This window comes from Chenopodium quinoa, unplaced genomic scaffold, assembly GCF_001683475.1.
Source record: "Chenopodium quinoa cultivar QQ74 unplaced genomic scaffold, ASM168347v1, whole genome shotgun sequence".
In the NCBI taxonomy this organism is placed as follows: domain Eukaryota; kingdom Viridiplantae; phylum Streptophyta; class Magnoliopsida; order Caryophyllales; family Amaranthaceae; genus Chenopodium; species Chenopodium quinoa.
The window spans coordinates 2,538,795-2,562,453 of NW_018743448.1; the positions used below are offsets into that span (position 1 = coordinate 2,538,795).

At 33.2% G+C, this 23,659-nt stretch overlaps 2 protein-coding genes across 2 annotated transcripts; one reads left to right on the forward strand and one right to left on the reverse strand.

Moving 5' to 3' along the window:
• LOC110739288 (potassium transporter 5-like) lies at window positions 1-6,192 on the forward strand. Its single transcript, XM_021919754.1, has 8 exons — window positions 1-220; window positions 1,448-1,673; window positions 2,994-3,242; window positions 3,843-3,893; window positions 4,057-4,317; window positions 4,432-4,599; window positions 4,727-4,981; window positions 5,076-6,192. The coding sequence occupies exons 1-8, from the start codon at window positions 77-79 to the stop codon at window positions 6,029-6,031; spliced, it is 2,310 nt and encodes a 769-aa protein (XP_021775446.1). The 5' UTR covers window positions 1-76; the 3' UTR covers window positions 6,032-6,192.
• Window positions 6,193-7,262: 1,070 nt separating this feature from the next.
• On the reverse strand, window positions 7,263-23,077 carry LOC110739289 (chaperone protein dnaJ GFA2, mitochondrial-like). Its single transcript, XM_021919755.1, has 16 exons — window positions 22,816-23,077; window positions 22,450-22,621; window positions 22,195-22,277; window positions 21,903-21,986; window positions 21,769-21,807; window positions 20,166-20,267; window positions 17,269-17,398; window positions 17,066-17,130; window positions 16,895-16,969; window positions 14,352-14,424; window positions 11,750-11,841; window positions 11,592-11,663; window positions 8,686-8,742; window positions 8,540-8,588; window positions 7,904-7,970; window positions 7,263-7,775 (listed from the first exon to the last, which is right to left on the reverse strand). Exons 1-16 carry the CDS (start codon window positions 22,906-22,908, stop codon window positions 7,679-7,681), a joined length of 1,350 nt encoding a protein of 449 aa, XP_021775447.1. The 5' UTR covers window positions 22,909-23,077; the 3' UTR covers window positions 7,263-7,678.
• Between the last annotated feature and the right edge of the window lie 582 nt (window positions 23,078-23,659).

Here is a 23,659-nt window from a genome sequence, read left to right on the forward strand (position 1 = left end):
AGTAAGTGCAAAAAAACATCAAACTCATTATTTTCTCTTCATATTAATTTTCTCATTGATATTTCATTTGTTAAAAATGTCAAATGATGATAATAACATGAACAACGATGAGCAAGAAATTGCTTATCCTCAGATAAAAGGAAAGACGAAACTACATCGTTATGATTCCCTCGATCTCGAATCCGCTAATGTTAATGGCCACCATGGTCATGACTCCAAGGTAATTATCGTTCATTATTCTAATTTCTATGCATGTTAGTGTACATTTTAGGACAAGATTATTTTTATGAATTTCATTCAACTTTCAAGTTTAGATTTTCACGTTGTTAATTAGTTTAGCTTGCAATATTATCATCGTGGCAAGAAAATTGGAAAAGGTTGTTTCCCTTTTTTAAAACTTCTTTTATTTTTATTTTTTTTGACAACACTTCTTTTAATTACAACAATATAACGCTTAGGAAGACTGAATAACAAATATTAGATGTGATTAATTATGCTAATAATATAACTATAAAATTAAAAGCTAAACCATTTCATAACTTATATTCTCATCACTTCTTGCGAGGTGTGATTGTGTTATGTTTTATTATTTAATTCTTGTTTTTTGTTTCTGTGATTGATCCTCGTTAATACTAAAATATGTTTTGTTTTCATCACTTATCAAACAAGAGACAAAAATTATATTAAGAAGTCCCACCTATCAATTCTTCGTACCCATATCTCTCACTCTTTTTTTCATAATCCTAGTTCCTAATTGAATAACAACTCAAACAAAAAAAAAAAAAAAAAAAAAAAAAAAAAAAAAAAAAAAAAAAAAAAAAAAACTGACTGTAATTTTTGTGGAGTTGATTTGGAATATATACTATTCCTTTTTCATTACTGGTAAAATACATTCATTTTCTCCTTACTATACTTACGGAAGACTAATTAATTGTCAATCTAATGCAATGGCTCAATTTATTTTCTGTCGTTTGTTGTAAATATATAACATTTTGTAAAAAATAGTGAGGTATGTGTCATCCAAACCACTTACCAGATTTGTGCATGCCCTTAGGTATGTATTTCAGTGAAGTAAGAGAGTTGAGTTTTAACTCTATCTCTATTCCAACTCGAATTGGTTATATAGCGGTCATAGCCAAATGAGAACTATAACAATTCTCTATTACTTTTTCTATATTCTCCTAAGCAAATCAACGCAATGTAAAATACTCCTTTTTTTCAAAATAATATTAAGATAATTCTAATAAATACTCCGTACTTACATAACTATATGCATCTATTAACGGTGCAAGTAATATAACAAGCTGAAAATTTTAATAATGAAAAAAATAATATTTGACTTGTCGTTACATTATTAATATAGCATGACATTTATTTTCACATCTTGTTTTCCATAATTAGCTAACTCCAATAAATTAATTTGATATTTTTTTTTTTGGTTGAATAGGATGTAAGTTGGGCAGTGGTATTGTCGTTGGCTTTCCAAAGTATAGGTGTGATTTATGGAGACATCGGTACTTCGCCACTATATGTGTATGCAAGCGCTTTCTCGGATGGAATTAAAAATAGAGATGATATATTGGGAGTTCTTTCACTCATTTACTATACAATTACTTTGCTACCCTTGATCAAGTATGTCTTCATTGTCTTGAGGGCCAATGACAATGGAAAGGGTAAGTCATCATTTTATTTATTATTTGGGCCTTAAATTTCAAATTTTATATTCTGTTCTCTATTGTTCTATCTAATTTTTTTAGCAGTATTGACCATTAAAATTGATATAATTTGTTAGCTTAAGATTCAAAAAGTTATTTTTATAAAAAAGGGAGGAGAAATTATTATGTACTAATAAAATTTTACAAGTATAATTTAATACACATTAATAGTCGGATAGTAGTATAGCCAAAAATATTGACTTTGTATCCCTTGTGATCAGTATTTTACCAAATATACCGTACTTGAAATTATTTTCAAATTTGAGACGTGACACTATATTTGTGAGCTAATCAACTGCCTGACTTATCTCATGTTATTGTTAAATTCAATTTATATATTCATTGAACTCAAAAATAAAATTCTACCTCCTTTTCATATTAATTACAACAAAGGGGTATTATTAATAAAAAAATATCTTTATTACAATTAATGTAAAATGGAGGTATTTTAATTTTTCCAGGATGATGAGTAAAGGCAATACATTATTACATAAAGAAACAAAATACTACAATTGTTGCATGCATACCAATTATGAGCACTTATTTAAGAAATCACGTACCGTAGTCTTTTGAAGAATATTCCTCAAAAATAAAAAAAAATAAAAAAATAAAAAAAAGTTTTGAAGAATATTGACTATTTATATTATTTACTTGTAATCCGTATGTAGGAAAATTGATTTTAGCACACCTTTAATTGATTTTGGTACACCCCTATGTGAAGAGCATAGAAAATTGTGCTCTCACATAAAGGTGTGCCAAAATCATTTCCCATATGTAGTCGTTAGGTGTATCCCTTGCGCTTGGATGTTGACGTCACGCTAACTAAATTTAAGAATATTCCTTACGTGATCACTTGCATATTCTCAAAGTGGCATGACTATTAAGCACATGTTATAATTACAAAGTCAATATTGTCGCTTATTTGTATGTTTTAGCCTAACTCTTTAGTGCCTTGTTGTCCTTTGAATAAAAAACTAGTCCATATTAGATTTATTGTACTCCCTCCGTTAAATAATATTAGTCCCATTTATGTTTAACGGTGTAAATATTTAATCGTAAATATCTTTAATCTCACATTAACAAAATGTTATGAATTCTTATCATGTTTCAGCTAGATAAAAAAAAAAAGTTATGGATTATGTCAATACATATTTACATACACATAGGGCATAAATTGTTTTTGAATTTGTCCAAATATATTCCAAATGCCAAAATTTTGTAATATTAACATATCGATAAAAATATATATTACTGATCAAAGTCGTGACACGGAAATAGGTGGAACATTTGCGTTATATTCCCTTCTATGTCGAAATGCAAAGGTGGGTTTACTCCCTAGTCAACAAGCAGAAGATCAGGATGTATCAAACTATCAGCTTCAGTTGCCCAGCAATCAATTAGGATTACCATTGAAGCTCAAAACCTTCTTAGAAAACAGCATAATTTCCAAATACATTCTTTTGCTTGTGACAATGCTCTCAACTTCCTTGGTCATAGGAGATGGTGTTCTCACTCCCTCTATATCAGGTATCCATCTTATTTTTCCTTCTAAATTACATTATAGTATAAAGTACTTATTTGAATAATATTAAGTAAGCATTATCAAATAATAAATATTAATCGCAATAAAAGGTTAACATGAAAAATACGTACTACGCCCTATGTTCTTTAATGATCTGTATACTTACAATACTAGTAATTACTCCGTATTAGCATATAAGGCGAAGTAAGAGACTAGGACTAAGAGGTGAAAAATGAATGACTATTATTTTCTGGACAATTTAATATATTGATCTGACCCCTTTATCATGTAATGTACTTCCTTCGTTTTTTTTTATAGCTACAATAATTTGACTTTTACACTGTTCATGTACTCTACTTTGACTAGCTTTAACGATTTATGGTTAGACAAAAGTATAGTCATGTGGAATCTTGTTAGATTCATCTCAATTTATACTATTACAATATCTAATGTTTATAATTTTTACATATTCACAATTAAAGATATTAATGATTGAAATAATGTATAAGCAAGCGTGAAAAGAGAAGTGTTGAAGTATAAAATAACAGAGGAAAGTATGTCAAGAGAGTTTTAACTAACATGTTCTACGTACATTTGATATCTAGTATTATCTGCGGTTGGAGGGTTAAAAGAAGCTTCACCTGCTTTCACAGAAGGTAATAACAAAACTTATTTAACAACTTTACAATTAGCACTTTTTGAAGTTACGATTGATTTAAGTCACAAGCTAAGCTAATGTTTCTTAGCAATATAATTATAAGTTTAATATATACTTGTATAAGTATGATACTAACTCTTTCTTCTGAATTTCTTTCATAGGAAGGGTGATCTGGATATCTGTTGGCATTTTGATTATTCTTTTCTCTGCTCAAAGATTTGGAACGGATAAAGTAGGATATAGTTTTGCTCCTATAGTCAGTATTTGGTTTATAATGAATGCTGGAATTGGTGTTTTCAATTTCATTAAGTATGATCCTACGGTTATTAAAGCTGTTAATCCATGGTACATCATTCAATATTTCGCAAGGAATGGCAAAGATGCTTGGGTTTCTCTCGGCGGTGTAGTCCTTTGTGTCACAGGTTTAATTTGTCACAACCCTCATCTTAGTTTTATTTGAATTTATGTTATTGTTAGTTGGGAAGCATTTTTCTTATCGTACATACACGTAAGAAACAAAAGTTGCCCATCTGCAGGGACTGAAGCATTATTTGCTGATGTTGGACATTTTTCTGTTCGGTCGATCCAATTAAGTATGTCATCTGTTGTATACCCTTCCCTTATGTTAACATACTCGGGGCAAGCATCTTTCCTTCGATTGCATCCGGATAAAGTTGGTAATGCATTTTATAACGCGATACCAGGTAATAATCAATTGCTTTGCAATTCCTCTGCTATTTTATTATGTACATCAAGTACTTTAGTGTAGCTAATATAAAAAGTGTAACAAGAAATTTGATTGTTTGATTTTCTTTTTTTTTTCTTGTTCAGGTCCATTATATTGGCCCATGTTTGCTGTAGCTGTTCTAGCAGCGATCATAGCTAGCCAAGCCATGATATCCGGGACATTTTCTATCATTCAACAGTCCCTTGCGTTAGGATGCTTCCCCCGTGTCAAAATCGTTCATACATCAGCAAAACTCGAAGGTCAAGTATATATCCCAGAAATTAACTATATCCTCATGTTGGCTAGTGTACTTGTAACGATTGCTTTCAGAACAACCGAAAAGATTGGTCATGCTTATGGTACGATACCAAAATCCATGCTCTAAACACGTCTTTTAGTTGTCTAGATTGATTGTAAATTTGCTTTAACTGATAATTCACATTCATATTTCAGGCATTGCAGTGGTGTTTGCTGAGACAATCACTTCGAGTTTCATAGTTCTTGTAATGCTTGTGATTTGGAAGAAGCACATATTATTGGTGATAATGTATGTTTGTTGCATTATGTCCGTAGAGTTCGTTTACTTGAGCGCAGTACTATACAAATTCCCACATGGCGGATACTTTCCAATAGCATTTGCCGTCATTCTACTGACTATAATGTTCATTTGGAACTATGTGTATCGGAAGAGGTACTACTACGAGATGGTGAATAAGGTCTCCCCTGATACTTTAAGGGAGATTGTTAGTCGAAGCAACTTATGTCGTATTCCAGGGCTAGCAATCTTCTACTCGGAACTTGTTCATGGAATACCTCCTATTTTCAAGCATTATGTGGAGAACATCCCTGCTTTGCATTCAGTGCTAATTTTTGCTTCTGTAAAGTCATTGCCTATAAGCAAAATCCCTCCAGAGGAACGATTTCTCTTTCGTAGAGTCCACCCTAGGGAGCTCAATGTATTCCGTTGTGTGGTAAGGTATGGATATGCTGAAACTCGCAATGAGGAGGAACCTTTTGAGATGATGCTAATAGAGAAGCTAAAAGAGTTTATTAGGGACGACTTTTGGGTTCATGGGAACGATGCTCAAACTCAAATCAAGAATCCTCAGAGTGACGAAGAGGATACCATCTTCCATGGGGACGATGATGAGAATGAAGAATACACGTTAAGGGCTAAGGAGGACGCGTTAGGAAATGAAATCGAGGTAATTGACCGAGCACGACTTTCTGGTGTTGTACACATGATGGGTGAAAGCGAAGTGATGGCAAGTAAAGGGTCTAGTGTTGTAAAGAGGATTGTCATTGATTTAGCATTCAATTTCTTAAGGAAGAATTTGAGACAAAGTGATGAGATGTTCGACATTCCTCGTAAGCAATTGCTTAAAGTTGGTATGGCATATGAGCTTTAAGCTAGAAAAGGTAAAAACTAGATATTAACCATTTTCATCTAAAAATTTTACCCTTTATGTAACAAGATCAAAAGTTTAAGTATTAGACATCATAAAAATCGATGTAATGCATTTGGTTCAACAAGGAAAAGCAATTCAGCACAAGCATTTTATTGTCTTAATTTTGCTTTACTTACTTTATAATTTCTGCTTAAACATCAAAAACAACAAACCTTGCCAAGGTTAAAGCATAATTTAATTATATTACTCTATTATACTCATAAATTTGTTTCAATTTTTGTGTTTTTTATTATTTTTGGTCATTTAAAAGTACCACTGTAACATTATAAATCATTGACAAATGGAAAGTTTGACTTCTTACACTATAAAAAAGACCAAATTTGTTTTTTTTAACACTATTAAAAGAAAACTTTAATTTTATTTTAACACCGCATAAAAAATAAAAATGAAAAAAAAAAAAAAAAAAAAGATTTCAACACTTGTTAAACAGGTCCTTCATACTATTCAAAAAAAAAAGATTTTATCTACCTTTTGACTATTAAACACCCCGACGGACCCGAATTTCCGTTGGAATTTTTGAATTTTCCAAGAAATTTAAATTCGTCGGAAAATTCCGTCGTAAAACCCCTGTTTTCTAGTAGTGATCAACAAAAGCAGCAATAATAATCATCAATTTTATTTTTTTTTAAATAAAGGGAAATTCTCATTGGTAGCCAGCAAGTTTGGCTAATTATCTTTGGTGGCCAAAAACTTTTTAAATTATCTAAATTAGCCATATAATACTGTAACTTAATTAACTCAATCAACTCAATCCAAGTTAGTACATGAGTTGATTGTTGACATGTACTAACTTGAAAAAAGGGTTGAGTTGATATGTGCATGTACTAACTAGGATTGAGTTGATTGTTGACATGTACTAACTTGAATTTTTGTAGATATAGGGTTTGGAAAAAAAGAGTTTGAAAAAGGGTTGAGAATTTATCTGTACTAACTTGGATTGAGTTGATTGAGTTTGAAGGCCCTATCGACCTAGAACCTCTTCAGTCTTCACAAATCAACTCAATCCAAGTTAGTACGGATAAAGAGATAAAGATTGGATATGTGCAATATGCTCTACTGATAAAATTGGAAAGCCAATATTGAATCACAAATCACTATGCAATGTCATTCCTAAATGTTTAATTCGCAAAGACATTGTTAGACTGTTAGTCAAGCTTTAGTTTTATCAATATTCGCAGAAAAAATGAGTTATCAACATATCATAAGCCAAAGGAAAAAAAAAAAACTCCACAAGGGACATTGTATATTTGTATTTCATCAAGACTTAATATATACAGTACAAGCCAGACAATGCAGCCCATTTCTTGTTTGCACATAACAGCGTCAAATCAATCAAGTATTTACGTCCTACAAAAATTTTCAGCTCACTAACAGGTTAAGCTAATCATTATAACTCAAATTCGGCCACCCCCTCCCCTACCACTCTCCCAAAAAAGAACTACCTTGCTAACAATTCCAACCCCTTCAACAAGAAAAAAAAAAACGTAAATTATTTAAAATCCAGGAGTAACAGATCGAATTTTCTTCTTTAGCTGCATGAGAGATCATGCAATTCAGATTTTGCTACTTTGTTTATGGAAACCCAAATTATGTAGAGGCCCCAGCTGCAGCACGTTTGTTACATTCTCCTTGCTCTTCTTTGGAAAATTCTTCTATTAGTTCCCGCTGTCTTGGGGTCAAGCTCCTGCCAATTATTCATCACCCACATAGCACCCTCACATTAGATAGGAAATAATGATTGTTGAAGAATCCCTAAAACACATGTAAAATCCCTACAAAAATCATTGGCACTTGAAAACTAAGCAAACTTACGTTGGGATGCTGACATTGAAGTGCACAAACTGATCCCCAAATGAGGCAGAGCCCCTTGCTTTAATTCCTGCAAGAATCACATAACGTAACAAGATTTCAGGTTACAAAACTTCAGCATGCATGATGCCACACAGGGCTCTGTAAACCCAGTGGACGGGAAATGTTAACTATATCCTAGAAAACATCTCCTACCGTACTGATGACCAGATTCCTGAAAACTAGAGGTTAAATAAGTTGCTTGATTGGTTTGGGGATAAGATATAGCTAGAATGTTATGAGTACAAATTTGAGCATGAAAGATATTGCCTAGAAAAGAGATGGAGCAACAAACTTGTCTATTTCTAAATAGTAAGTTAAAGATGACCCTTCTATTAAAGTTGAGAGAATGCACTCATATTTAAAACAACAGAGTTGGATACTACTATTACTACTAATAAAGTTTTGTATTATATATTTTGCAAAACATATCAACAGCTTCCTTACATGATATAATAACAATCCATGTTCCTCAAATCAGAATCACAAACCATACAAATTTATGTAAAGGGATTCATACAATTGGGGAAACCTTATGGGATAAAATTGGCAAACATGCAAAAATGCAAAATACAGCATTCAATAATGCCTTCCGCTCACCTTTTTTCTTCAGCACAACCTTCTGACTTGGTTGGGTCCCAGGACGAACCTTTATCAAAGAAAAGAAAAAAAAATTGAGTTCAATATGAATCTTCACTGCCAAAAAAACTTCAAGATATCTACGTACAGAAAGACATTGCACAAACCTTAAGAACAACATCTCCAGTCAGAGTTGGAACCTGGATTGTCCCACCCAAAATTGCCTGCATAAGGGATTCAATTCTCAAAGATTAATAATAACCTTTGGTAAGCCAAACAATGAGGAGAGAGTTTTATCACTGATCATATTAAAAGGCTTGGTGTCAGGAATTACTAACCATAAGTTGAAAAAAAAAAAAAAAAAAACACATACAATCTGTTCATGCTCATAAAGATGTAAAAGTGGGTCGTGGCACATACAATCCTTCCAGCTTTATGCTATATAATTCTAAATAAAATAGTCTGGCTCTGGATATAGGAATGACTATGTTTTAGCTTTTACAATTCACCTTACTGTGGTGTTCATGGAAAATTCTGAATTTACCCTTCAGGCCTTCACTATTTTGGATTTGTTGCAAATGCATTTTGTGGGGTTCAGATGGCGCAAGGAGAAGAAGATGCTACATTGCTATTCTTTAGGAAATTCCTGTTAGCAGAATTTACGCATCTTCACAGGAGCTACTAGTCATGCAATTTGATGTGTGTGATACAATAACTTATTGTTATGATTCCAAGATGATCCAAGTTAATGGAAGAAAGATCACAAGTGGTTTTGATGTGGAACAAGGTGAAGAACAGATATCTAGATGAAAACTCAATCACTTAAATGTTCTAAGTTTTATATCTTTAACAAATAAAGGTGTTCTTAATGTCAGAAGAAATGTTTAACAATCCTGTTTTAACCAAAAATGAAATTAAATATTGCAACCTTAAAATTTTTATTTTATTTTTAAGAACAAATTGCAACCTTAATTTTATTAAGTCATGTAATCTAAAAAAAAAAAACACTCCATCCTTTTTTTATTTATTCTACCTAATTCTTGTAGATCCGCAATTTAAGAAAATACTGAAAAAGGTGAATGGGCGTAACATCAAGTGGGATAAAGTAAGCAAGAGAGAAAAAGGAAAACACAATAAGACAAAGTGTTGGTAAAAGGGGTAAACCTAAAATACAATTGAGAAAAATGAGTAGAACCAAAAAGAACGGAGCAAGTACATCCCATATAAAGCTACTAACCCCCCTAGCATTACTATAGAAAATTCTTACAAAAAAACAAGATAACTATGCTAGTCTAATTTTAAAAAAAGAATGATACATCAACTAAAGCTAAAAAACAACCAGTGGCGGAGCCGGGGGGGGGGGTGCTGGCGTGGGCCATGGCCTCCCCCATGGCTGTAAATATTTATTAGAGGTAGTAATAAGTCATGCTAAGTTGTAGTAGAGATTAGTGAGGTTGCATTGTTCATTTTGTCTTCCTCTTCTTGGGTTCGAATCCTGTGCCTTGCAATTCTTTTTGTTTATCTTGCTTTAATACCCTCATCGCTTGTAGTATCCAGTTTCAGGTCTTTGGGCATTTGCCTCTCTATTTCCAAAATGTATTCAACTAAATATTTTACTTTTAATAAAAACATTTGGGTTCACTCAGTTAATTTACATTGTTCTAGGATTGGAAATCATTGTATTTTATATTATTAAATTTTATATTATAGCAAACTAGCAAAGTATATATCGAATTGTTTTTTAGTAAGAATGAGAAATGAGTACATACATAAGATTTGGCCCCCCTAACAAAAAAATTCTAGCTCCATCACTGATAACAACTATTTATTTGCAAAGAATAAATAATTCCTCCTATAACCCTCTTAGCCTCTTCTACTAAGAAGCACAAAGGAACCTAGCTCACATATGATCATAACCCAGTTAGTACTTTTAACCTGAAAGCAATCATCAAGCTAAAAAATTAGACTTGGGTAGGTTTATTGATATCGTACCACTTAATTATCATCCTTGTGGGGTAAATTACTCATTCAAGTGTTACGAATTGAGCCTAATTTTGTAAAGATGCTGCTGAATTAGGACAGCTGTAATCCTACTTTCATATTTAGTTTCTTTGTTCTCCGACTCGATACGACGCTCAACACTGTCCAGAAAAGTGTCGGAAAACAAGTGTCGATATCCAATTCACCGTTGACCCAATTATCTTTTTTGTAATTTCAGACCTAGTTTTGACCAAAAACCTATATTTAAAATTCATAAAATGGAGGACACCTCCAGGAGATAAAACGATAGGGCTTATTGAAACCTGAGAGGTGCTTTTCTACAATGGATATATCCGCCATAGGCCCATGGCTGACATGGCAGCTGTTTCATGAGAGCGAAGAAAGCGAAAGAGGGAAGAAAGCTTTAGTGTTGTATTTAATTGATGATGGGGCATGGAAATTGATCTAGATTTAATTCTCATACTCACTACATTTAATTGAAAGGTGGGGTAAAACAGAAGTAGGCCATGTGGCTTTTTATGGAGTAGTTTTATTTATTTTCCATGTATAATACTTCATCTGTTTGGAATCAGTTGCAACATGGGTGTGGGCACAGAGATTGTGGAAAAGGGAGTTAGTGGGTTTTAGACCCCACGTGGGGTATGAGATTAGACAAAGAAGCCCTTGAATAATGGAAAGGGAGTGTTGGTATTTTATTAGGAACAACTTACTAATTAGTGATGTCGCAACTAAACAAAACATCCATTTTAGGGAAGTGTTGCATCTAATTCCAATTGGAGGAAGTATCATTCTTTTAATGCTTGAACTTATGTTCATCTTATTGTTTTTTAAATTGTACAATTTTTAAATAATATGAAGTGTCCAGACACTTTATATGGTTAGCTGTATCTAAGTGCATCGAAGTGTTGGCCAAAATTTTGGAGTAGAGTGTTTGATCCTTTGACACCGTGTCAGACACAACATCCAAATCCGAGTCAAAGTAACAGAACTATATTCTTTTCTTGTATAAGCAAAAGAAACTATTCAACCAAAAGCATGAACAAAAAAGCAGATAAAAATAAGAGCCATTTACCTGGGTAATACTCAAAACAGCATCAACATGAATGTCAGAGCCTTCTCTTCGGAAAACTGGGTCTTCTCTAACCTGGGGTGCAATTTGGTAAGATCATTGCAGCAGCAGAACTAGCAATGGCAACAGTAGATACCAGGAACAAGAATTAGCAAGGATACCTTAATGACAACATAAAGATCACCTGGCCCGTATCCATCAGGATCAGCTCCACCACTTCTAGATACCTTGATTGTTTCATTATTATCCACACCTGTAAACACACCAAAATGTCACTATCGGTAAGGAGCTGGTTTCCACGACATAAAAAGAATGGTTATCATCCAGCCTCAAGCTGGCTGCTTCTAACCCAGCATATAATTTCACACCACCAAAAGGAGACATGGGAAAGCCATAATGACATATCACTTTAAAATATAAATAAACTTCTTGTGTTGATTTTGAAATACCACTTATACCACAGAAAACACAAACATAAGCTAGTTGCAATTATATATATAGGATTTGCAAGTACTTCTTGATGCCACTGTCCATGTAAAGTCGGTTGTCACATGTAGGTTTGCAACATGGTGCAATCGCCTTTATCTGGGAGCTCCAGATTCATTATAAAAGCAACGCCAATGATCGGCATTAAAATTAAAAAAGAGGATACCACCAATGGTCTAATGAGAAAACGCCCATAGGCAAATACAAAATGGCAGCAGCGTGGGCATATTTGGTGGGAAAAATTAAAGTGGAAGTGGGCCCCACTTGTCTAACTACATGGGTAATTTTTTATTAGTTTTGTCACATATAGAAAGAAAATATGGTACATATTGAAAAGGCCCTTTCTTGAAAGGATTCGTCCTCGAATCCAATAGGACTTCAACAATGACACAAATAATCACAACATAACAAACCACTAGCTTCTTCCCAATGTTGCATGTACCCATATCATATAGCATGGATGGAGTAGTTAAGTAATCCTCCTTTGGAATGAACGTATGTAAAGACTCCACCTTTGTCAATTATTCTTCCTTGGCCACAAAATCTGGAACACACAAACTTGTAGGTCTCTCATATGATACTACAAAACATTTTACCAACGCTCCTCAATAATGCAGCCTTGGTGCAATCCCATCAACATATCTGATTCTTGATGTAAATCATCATTAACAATAAATTTCTTTCATTTTTCACCGTAGAAAATAAAGATTCCAAAATTTGTCAACATCTAGTTTAATATTCTTACTAAACGCTTGGCTTTTAAGTAGCCATTGTTTTTAACCACTCCGGCATAATTTGTCAACGATAAAATCACAATTGGAACAAATCCATAATCAATAAAATTTAAAAGCTCGAACAATTACTCCACCACATCCCTTAAACTCACAGTTACAATTTAATTCATCAAACTAGTTAATATCAAAGTTAAATTTATCCCCATCACTAGTCTCACCAAACCAAGTTGATGCAATTGGCAACCCAATATTGACTCTTGAAAGAAATCACAGCTAACAATTCTTTTTTCCTTTTTCATAAACTAAGATCGTGCAAGTAGGGAGAACTCACAATCCTAGGCTTTTGATACCAATTTACTGCGGACATGAATGGATGGAGGGTTGTATATGGATTTAATGGTGGAAAATTGTAGGATAATCGGAGAAAGCAACAAATTCTAAGTTTGATCTTAGAAGCAGCAATCCTAAAACCCTAGTTAACAATTAGTTTGAACCTTAACAAAGTTCTCTTCAAGCAAAAGCTCAACAATCTAATTTTTATTTCATAAAACATCTAAAATTGTTGACATTTAATAATATATATAGGAAAATAAAACTAACCTAATTGCTCCGCAAGCAGACTAAATAAATGCCCTAATAAGCAATTGATGAACCATGACATCCCGATAACTAATTAACATAACTTTAGAAGCCGAAGGCCCCATAACTAATACTCCCTCCAATCCTATTTGTTCTATCCATTTGAGTATAGATAAGAGAATCTTCTAAATTACTCTCAGTATATGAAACAAAGCATAATCATATTGGGTTTTATATGATTTGTCTCAATGAGTAGTTTATTAATATTTAACTGTTACATCTTACATCTTCACTAATATGGAACTAAAGATATTAACGGTTAAAGTAATGCATTCACAAATAGTCAAGGGAGTACTAAAAATATTAATAAAAACTCACTTGTAAAACCCCCACTTTAAGAGTATGGTATAACCAAAAGAGTACCTAAATAAAGCAATAAAATAGTTATAAGAATGGTAACTCAATTCTAATGGTACATATTATGAGTTTTTTTTTTTTTTTTTTTTCTTCTTGAAAACTGGTTCATATAATTTTCAGTTTGCTGTATTAACAAGCCAAAGACTATCAGATTTCAACCCAAAGTTATCTGATTGTTGTACAAGTCATCATTGTACTATTTTATGACATTTTTCTAGTCCAAGAATATGCATGATTGTATAAGTTATCTTTCAATTAAAGAACAGGTGCTGGATATGAAAAAAATAAATATAAACAAATGGAAGAGATCCACTTTTCCATCTCTCCTGAGATACGCTGAGAGATCCTTACAGATATATAAATTGTAGCCTTCTTAGCTTGAATTACATATAGACACAACCAACCCCCAATTCCAAACTCCAAAAGCACATATTATCAATAATTTGGAAATAATAATGGATAAGGTCATATAACGTAATTAAAAGAAACACATAACCAGCTACAAACAAAAACATTTATAATCTGCTAATCAAAAAGAAGCTTTTACCAGGAATAATGTCCAGTCGGACAGACTTTGATCCCAGCACCACTCGATTACCATTGCAAGACTTGCAATATGTCTGTATGCCGCATATCAAAAACAAAAAAAGAACTGTCAGATTCAACATATTATTCATAACATGCAATGTCTGAATGCTACATACCAGAGAAGGTACTAACGAAAAATTTGATTGAATCTAGAGAATGGTTCACCACCCGAGAAAAAAAAGTCAGCATTATAGCAAAGAGATCCCAAATATGTATGAAGCTTTCAAGTTATGGACAGATGGACTGGCAATTCATCAGCAAAAAGGATGCTCTAAGAAGAAACCATTAATGACAAATACAGTATACATATTTAGTTGTGGTGCGAAGAATACTTGAGAATATTGTTGCAACTAAAACCTATTTCAACCGTTTTATCCAAATTCAAGCCGTTGGTGAATTAATACATATGAGAAGCTCAAATTTTTATGCATGATGGTTCGAGTAGGTATTGTTCTTGAACGTTTGATTACAAATACCTTTGAGTAGCATCAGCCAGGGAAATTGCATCCAGAAAGAAATTGTCATAGAATAGAAATGCATAGGAAGTTTTGCAGCCTACCGTAAAGTGCAAAAACCATTGCCAGGCCTAAAGCTCCTATTGCTGCTTGTACATCAGCTAAAGAGGGTATGCCTAAAAGAAATTTGTAGCTAACAAGGAGGCAACAGGTTTGATGCAGGGAGAACACTGTTAGTCAATTGCCTCCTTAGTGTTCTTTCAGCGTTATATATATATATATATATATATATATATATATAAAATATGCCACTAAACTCAAATTTCATTGGTCAAAAGTAATCTAAAAGGTGGGAAACATGACTATAAATGATGTTCATTTTTTTTTTCACTCCCTAAATTTGACAGCTAAAATGGGACATAGGGACTTGGGAGTACAAGTCAGTGATTTTACTTTTAAAAAAAATATTTAAATAAAACTTATTCACAAAACATTCCAAATTAGTATTCCTATTCCCTCATCTCTCTTTGAACTTCCTCAGTTCAAAATCTTCATTATTGATATGTTAAAAATTACAATGGTTTGTGTTGTAAGAATATCATTGTTGGGTTTTTCTTGAAAAGCATTTTCATAAGAATTTTATCCCAATACACTAATATATTACGGAGTACAAATGAAAATAATGGTCAAAGATGGTTCTTGATAATTGAGACAATTTCTAGAACAAAGCTAAAAGAGTTACTTCCTCTGTTTCACAACAATTGCATCATATTGACCTTTTCCACTATTCACATATTGATTTTGCCCATGTTTAATACTCCCTCCGTCCCTTATCTACATGTCTATTTCTCATTTTTCACGGGAATTAAGGAACTTAAAGATTTCTTAAAACCCATGATTGGGAAGTACAAATGTGCATGTGGGGTTAGAGAGAGATAGAGAGAAAGAAAAGGTAGTTGGTAATTATTGAAGAGATAGAGAGAGGAAGTGTTGGAAAATAATGTCAAAAGTACAAAAAAAAAATAAAGAAAATTGATGACAACTCATCAAAAAGAGAGAATATTGTCAAAAAGTACATTCTTTAAATAGAAATAGGCATGTAGTTTTGAAACCCCCAAAAAGGAAAGTAGGCATGTAAATAAGGGACGAAGGGAGTAGCTAATATGTAACAATAAATATCATTATTTTAATTGTTGTTTGGTTAGTCTCTATATATATATATTTAAAATATTTTTTATGATTTTGTTGAAATATAATTATAATTAAGGTCAAAGTATTGCATTAATAAACGTGCATGATCAAAATGATGCAACTATTGTCAACGGAGGAAGTTGCTTAGAAGTTTTTCATGTGAAGTTACAATTCCTAGAAAGTGCAAAATGTTGTTTGGTTGATAAAGAAAAGTTACCAAATCAAACTTATCATTAGAAATACCACACAGTTTTCCAAAAGATAATAAAAGATTCTACAGCAGAAAATAAACAAAATTCACAGGGCAAGGACCAAAAAATAAACAAATTACAAACATTCTTACAACATTTGAACAGAACATCACTGGTGGAAATCTTGTAATGACACAGAAACAAGAGTACATATATTTCATGACATGAAAACAGGAAACCCACTTCAACACAACAGTTGAAATCACACAAGAAAACAATAAAGTATGGCAGTTTTTTAAATGTTAACTTTTGTTATAGCATTGATAAAAATGCAGCAGGGAGGGTGTAAATAACATGTGTTCAAAGTTGATTTCTACATGAAGTACAAACTAACATATTTTCAATGATCACCTGATTTATTTACAAAAAAATTATAAAAAATAAAATTGGCATAAGCAAAACAACAGAGTGGGGTAGGGCATATATCATATCCATTTAACATGAAGCATCACCGCATAAATAATCAGTGCATAAAAAAACCAACAGGGGAAGGGGGGGGGGTGGGGAGGATGACATTAGATCCATTTAACATGAAACATCTCGGCATAAATAATCAGTTCATAAGCACAAAAATCCAAACATAAACAAAAGGAAACAGACTGTACCGTATATGTTTTTCCAGTTCCATTACAATTAATACAAGTAGTCTGAAAGGCAATTGGACCTTTTTCCATGAACATCTGAAAATCAGAAATACAAAATATCAGGATAAGAGATTATAATTTATGTATAATCAGATAATGAATAAAATAAAAATTGTGCTTTATTTCACAGACCATGCCTTTCCCTCTACATCGTTTACATGTCTCAGGTTTGGTTCCAGGAGGAACACCTGTTCCGCCTAAAATAGATAACAAAAGACAAATATGTAAGAACTGGAGCAAGCTGATAAAAAATATGCAGTTTTGGATTATAAAATAAATAAAATAACAGAAAGATCTTGAAAATACATTACTAGGATAAGGGGGAAACAACATACCACAAGCTTCACAGTTTAAAGTTGTTTGATATTTCACTGTTTTGGAGCAACCCCGAACAGCTTCCATGAAGGATAACTCTAAGGATAACTTCACATCTTGGCCCGTTCTTTGCGTAAAAATGTCGGAAAACTGCACTCCACAAAAAGCCAGAACATCACTTTTGACATGCTGATAGATAAATGCTCATATTCTTACTTATTCAGATATGAGACATGTAAGAGGATTCCAGAAGCATGGGTGTTAACCAGAAATAGTAAGGATGAATCACAAAATGAAACCTCCTTGCCAACTATTTACATGCTACTAGGCAGCAAAAAAAGGCTCAAGTCACTAGATGCAGTTTTTTCATGCTTAATTGCTTAGGGGCAGCCAAAGTGCCCCAAACTAATTTTCTGTTCAATTAAAGGTTGCAACACATAGATGGTTGTAGACAAAAACGCTGGGAAAAAACCATTAACAACACAATGTCAACTTGGCAAGTGCAGCCCACCCTGATTAGGTCTAGATATAAAGAAAAATGTAGCATTGAAAGTCTCATATATGTACACCGAGCATGAAATCAAAATAAAATAAAATAATAAAATGAATGATGATAATGCAGTCCTACCAGTGGACTCCCCATTTATCAATAAGAAATGGCTCAGGTCAATCAACAAGTAGGCAGTTTCCAATATTGTGCAAGAATTCAGAAACCAAATTTGGCTACCTTTTGACATTTTCTTGGTTATTTTCCTCAGAGCATCATAAATTCAAGTACTAGAACTTGCTGATGCTACTTGACCTAAGTCCAGGCTATCACAGAGTTGAATTACTAACATCAATTGATTGCTAATGCAACTTTAATATCAACTCAAGCACTAATATGGTCACATACTTTGGTTTCCTTGCTTAATGGTGGGGATGGTTCACCAGACAATCCAACACCAAGGACAAAGAGAGGAAAAAATGAGAAACACAGGAGACAATGTGGAGAAGTCGCCAACAATGCCTTTTGAGCATGCATATTATTTTATATAGAATGTGCATATTTTATAATTTTCCAAGGAATTAATATTTTCAACTCAAAAAAATCTATGCAGATTTGGTTTACAAATATGCACATTCATCCTTCACTTCAAATACAAAAATGGTGTGAAAACGAGAAGGCAATTGGAAGGGTGTTAAAATGAGTGTCATTTGCAAATAAGGTGGATCTAGTGAGAAGTTTCTTTTAAATGAGAAGAATAGATGTGTAACATTACTTTTTTTTTTTTACTAACTAAATGAGAAGGTTTTTATTTGCAGAATTTTCAAAGAGAATGCGCGCGTATATTTTGAGCAAAAGTTTCAAATTTCTTTGTCTCAATTCGCATAATTATCAAGCATAGTATGCATAGATTTTGAACTTTTTTTTGAGCTTTTTGCTATTAGAAAAAAAAAAAAAAAAAAAAAAAAAAAAAAAAAAAAAAAAAAGAGTATGTTCAACCTAAAAAGTATGCAAATTCAAAAAAAAATTCACAATCTTTCTCTCTCATATCAAGAATCTTCTTATAATACCCCTTCCATATTTTTTTATGCAACACTTAGACCCACGCGGAGAGTTATGCGGTTGAGTTGATTTCATTAATATATTCTACAAGGAGGGTTCGTTAAGAATTTAAAATGATTATAAAAAAAAAAGGTGATGGTGGGGAATAATTTATGTAAAGATAAGGAATGTGAGTAAAAAGAAATATTAAAAAGAAAAAAAAAGTGTGGGAAGGGTAGGATTGGATTGGAGACCATGTGAGGAGATAGATAATTATATAGTGTAAAATATTTCCAATTAAAGACGTTTTGTATTTAAAAAAAACCATATATGATTAATTTCACAATCCCAAATCAACCAGCTAACAAACCATATATTAAAGCAACTCATATACTTAAAACTTAGTTCCAATCAACATCTGAATATTGCAACCAATGTTATTAAAATCGCGATTCGGATCCCAATCCACCCAAACGATGTAAATCGTCGGTAGAATCACTACGCGGTAGAATCGGTAGAATCAGTGGAATCGGACCGATTCCACGATTCTATAGATTCCACTTCTGCAAATAGTCTGATTTTCGGAAACCCGTAACTTTTTATTGCGAAATCGGAATTGGGCTTATAATATATCGTTGGAAAGCTCTTAAGGTCTACTTTCTAATAGAATTAGTCCCGTACCCATATCATTTATATATTTTATGTTATAGCCTAAAGAGTATAAGGATGTCATAGTTGAGCCTAACTTTAGTTAGTGACTATTCAATATAAATCAAAATTTTGCTTATGAAACATCAAATTAAAGAACTTTTAATATTTTATTTAACCATTTAAATTTTTTTGGGCAAAAAGAATATATTCATGAGTCTTATGCACTAAACTTTGGGCATATAAAAAACATTTTTATAACAGGAGTTTGTTGTAGTTGTCATTCTTTAGCTATCTGTTTGAAATGAACTAACTTGACACTTAGTCTCTATTATCATCGGATTTTTTATTAGGGGAAACAGTTTTAGGAGTCAACATTATTTTTTTTCATAATTTAACAACAATTGTCTCGTACTCTCATTAATAAGAATGTGTACCAATATTCTGACTTTGTAGTGTACCGTTTGAGTTATGCGCGTGCGGAATTACTTCTTAAACTATTTTATGTTTTTATAGTCAATATTATGTTATCAACAATATATATTTTTGAAGCCCAATTTTTCAATTTTGTAGAATCGTGCGATTCGATTCTAACTGATTGGGTAGAATCCCGATTCTGATAACAACTATTGCAACACATACCAACAAATTGCAAGTTCACGATAGCCAAATATAGATCAATTCAAAACTATTGAAAGTAAGAACATAATAACTTTATGCAGAAAAGTTTAATATCCTTACGTTGAAAGGATTGAAATTAAAATCCTTAAAATTAAAACCACTGCTCTCATATGAACCAGAACCACCTGTTTCTTTGCTTTGTACAAATGCATCATGGCCCATCTAAAAATAAAAAATAAAAACATTAGTAAGTTTTAAAAAATAAAAAGTAACAAAAAAAACAAGGTGCTCTAGTTAAAATTAAACAATATACAGCCACATGATTCACAATGTTACCAAGGGTGGGGAATGGGGAGATAAAGGAAACAAGAGTACTAGGCAAAGACAAGGAATTGAATCAAAACACCCACAACTACCCACCTCGTCTGTTTTGAGGAAGGGAAGGGTATATATTATTTGATTTCATTATGTGTTTGTTCAAAGTATAAATAAATAAATCGGACAGCAAGAACCAGCTACATTACCTACATTTCCACCACTGACCACCATCATGATCAGCCTTCTTGATCACCATGGGCAGTACTTACAGCTACCCAAAACCATCTCTAACCTCCCTAGCCCACAACCCACAGTCCATCACCACCTATTTCCACTCACCATCCCAATAAATAAATTCGACAGCAACAACCTGCTAGAATCCCACCACCGACCATGGCCAGCCTTTCTGATCACCATGGGCAGAAAATATACCTACCTAACACCATCTCAAACCTCCCTAGCCACAATCGGCAGTCCATCACCACCTATTTCCCTCCCCAGCGCCAAAACTCATGCATTTGTATGCTGAGTCTTTAGCTCTTTATTGCTTGAATTTGGTTAGGGGGTAGCAGAACTCCAAACATAAATGGAAAAGGGTGGGGTGGGATAAGAACCAGGTTAGGAGGTAGCAAAAACTCCAAAAATAAAGGAAAAAGAGAAAGGAAATGTTAAAAAGGTTCAAATTCAAATTAACAAGGCTCTAAAAGAGATGTGCCTACATTGCAAAGAAACCGTACAAGCATTTCCTAAACATTTACAGCTTACATTACCTCACGACCTCACGTACAAATATAACTTCCATACTCCGTTGACAAAAATATCTTCCACCAAGTGTTGTCATGCCATACTCAAGAGTCAAGAATCAAACTAAGAGCACCCAATGTGCAAGCTACCAAGTTCTAACTCTTATAAGCCTATTAGACTATTGTTGCACAAGAATAAATGTATATAAAAAGTTGAAGGAGGTGACTCCTTAAAATAGTTCATCCATGAAAGAATGCAATCAGTTTACATCTAAGAATTTTTGCAAACACCTCGTCAGCAATTGGTAATACTAAGTGAGCTTGCTTGCACAAACCACTATATCTTCATTTGTTTCAAAACACCATCAAAAGAGAGTGTAAAGAAGCTCAAAATACTGAAGACATGATAAGATAATGAGGAAAGACAAGATACTAAGGGCATTGATGAATTAAGCAATTTCATACTGATTCCTCACGACATTTTAGTTCTGGATAGAATCTTATCCTAACATTTGGAACATAATTCTAAATAGTTGTATTAAATTAAGCATACACACACCCAAACCCAAAACGAGGAAGAATAAAAACATCACAATTTCCAAGGGACATAATAGGAACTATTGCATCTGATACCCTGTCATGTATTGCACATTCTTACTTACCTGATCATAAGCTGCGCGTTCTTGTTCGTCTTTCAAAACCTATAAATTGACAGAACAAAATATTATGCACCTGAATACATAACTCTAGTATAGAAAGATGATTCAACTATTGTTTAGGACACCAAAAAATATACCTCATGGGCCTTATTGATCTCCTGAAACTTTTTATCAGCATTGGGATCGTCTTTATTCATATCTGGATGATACTTTTTGGCTAACTGTAGCACGTCACCCAACAATAGAAGAAAGTACAAATCAAAATAAATACGAAATACAGAGAAAAACAGCAATTGGTCTCATCAAAGCATTCATATTTATCGCCTTCACTGCCAACATTCAACTTTTCTTGTTTGTACTCTAATTAATTGATGAAGAAGTACAAATCATTGAATTGTAATATCTAATGATGTGAGGCTGAAAGCATACCCCATAGAAAGCTTTCTTGATTTCTGATTGAGTTGCATTCTTGCTCACACCGAGTATATCGTAATAATCTTTTGACAGAACACCTATCAGGAAACAATCAAAGTTGGTATCACAATATTCTATCCAAAGATTTTGCACATTATAATTTCTATGACAGTATTTTTTATTTTATTTTTTTTGGATTATGAAGCTATGGTTTAACCTCTATAGCTCTACAATGCAAAACAATCAAATGAATGTAATAAAAATGATTACCCGAGCCATGAATCGATCTTGTAGCACCAAATACTCCTATTGAAACTCCATTGCGCAACCAGCTTGTGTTCAAGGTATCATTTTTACTAAAGGGGCTGCCAAGAATCCTATTTAATCCACAAATAGACGAAGAAAACGAACGTTGTTGAGCAGCAACTAACAGTTCATATTCCTGAAAACAACAAATTTACACAAAATTCATCAACCCCATTAAACAAAGACAAAGCAACTAACAGTTCATAGTCCTGCAAACAACAAATTTACATAAAATTCAACAACCCCATTAAACAAAGAACAAAAAATGATAAATTTGAGGTCAAAAAATGAGTAATGCACAAAAATTCTTAAACCCCAATTAAACCCTACTCGATTGCAATGAAGAAAAGGAGTTATCAAGTAGCTCCGGCACAGAGTGGTAGCAGTTCTTGATGCTCTTCCTGAAACCCTAATTAGGGACATCTTCAACGGCTTCTAGTCTCTGAAATTCAGAATCTAGAGCGAGAGATGGGAGGTTTAACAATGGGATTTTTACAATTTAGAAAGATCCAGAAATACACCCAAGAATTTTTTTATTTTTAACTATTTTTATTTTAATTAGTTTACAGTTTTACACTATGTTTTATACGTTGCATTCTCTTGCAAGTAAACATTGTGCATTCTTAATTTCTTACATAATTCTAATTATGGACGATTTACTTTTAATAATTCTAACTATGGACGATTTATTTTTAGTAATCTCAATTATGGGGTTAGTTTGCCTCTAGTAGTTCAATGATCGGTAACCTGCTAAAAGGGTAAATTTATTTTTATTTTTTTTAAGAAAATCTACATGTCAGCATGTAATTGTTCCAAAATTAAAAAAAATAAAATAGAATAAATTTAAAAAGAAACCCCAAAATCCATTCAGCCACTTGCCTCCCCTCTTCTCTCCACCGTGAAACCCTAAGGCCCAACCCAGGCCACCGAAAAACCGACCGGCAACTCCCCTAATCCCCTGTAAATGGTCGGCCGACCTTCTCCACTCCCAAAGCAACCCATCCGGTCCACCCCCACCCACTAAACCACCCCTTCCCATCCCTCCTCCTTGCCGGCAAATTAAAAAAAACTTAAATGTCATTCTCCCTCCTTTCCTCCACCTACAAAAACTGCCCCGGGGGCCATTTTCGGGGATCGGGGAAGGGAGGAGCACCGGTTTCGACGATAAGGGGAG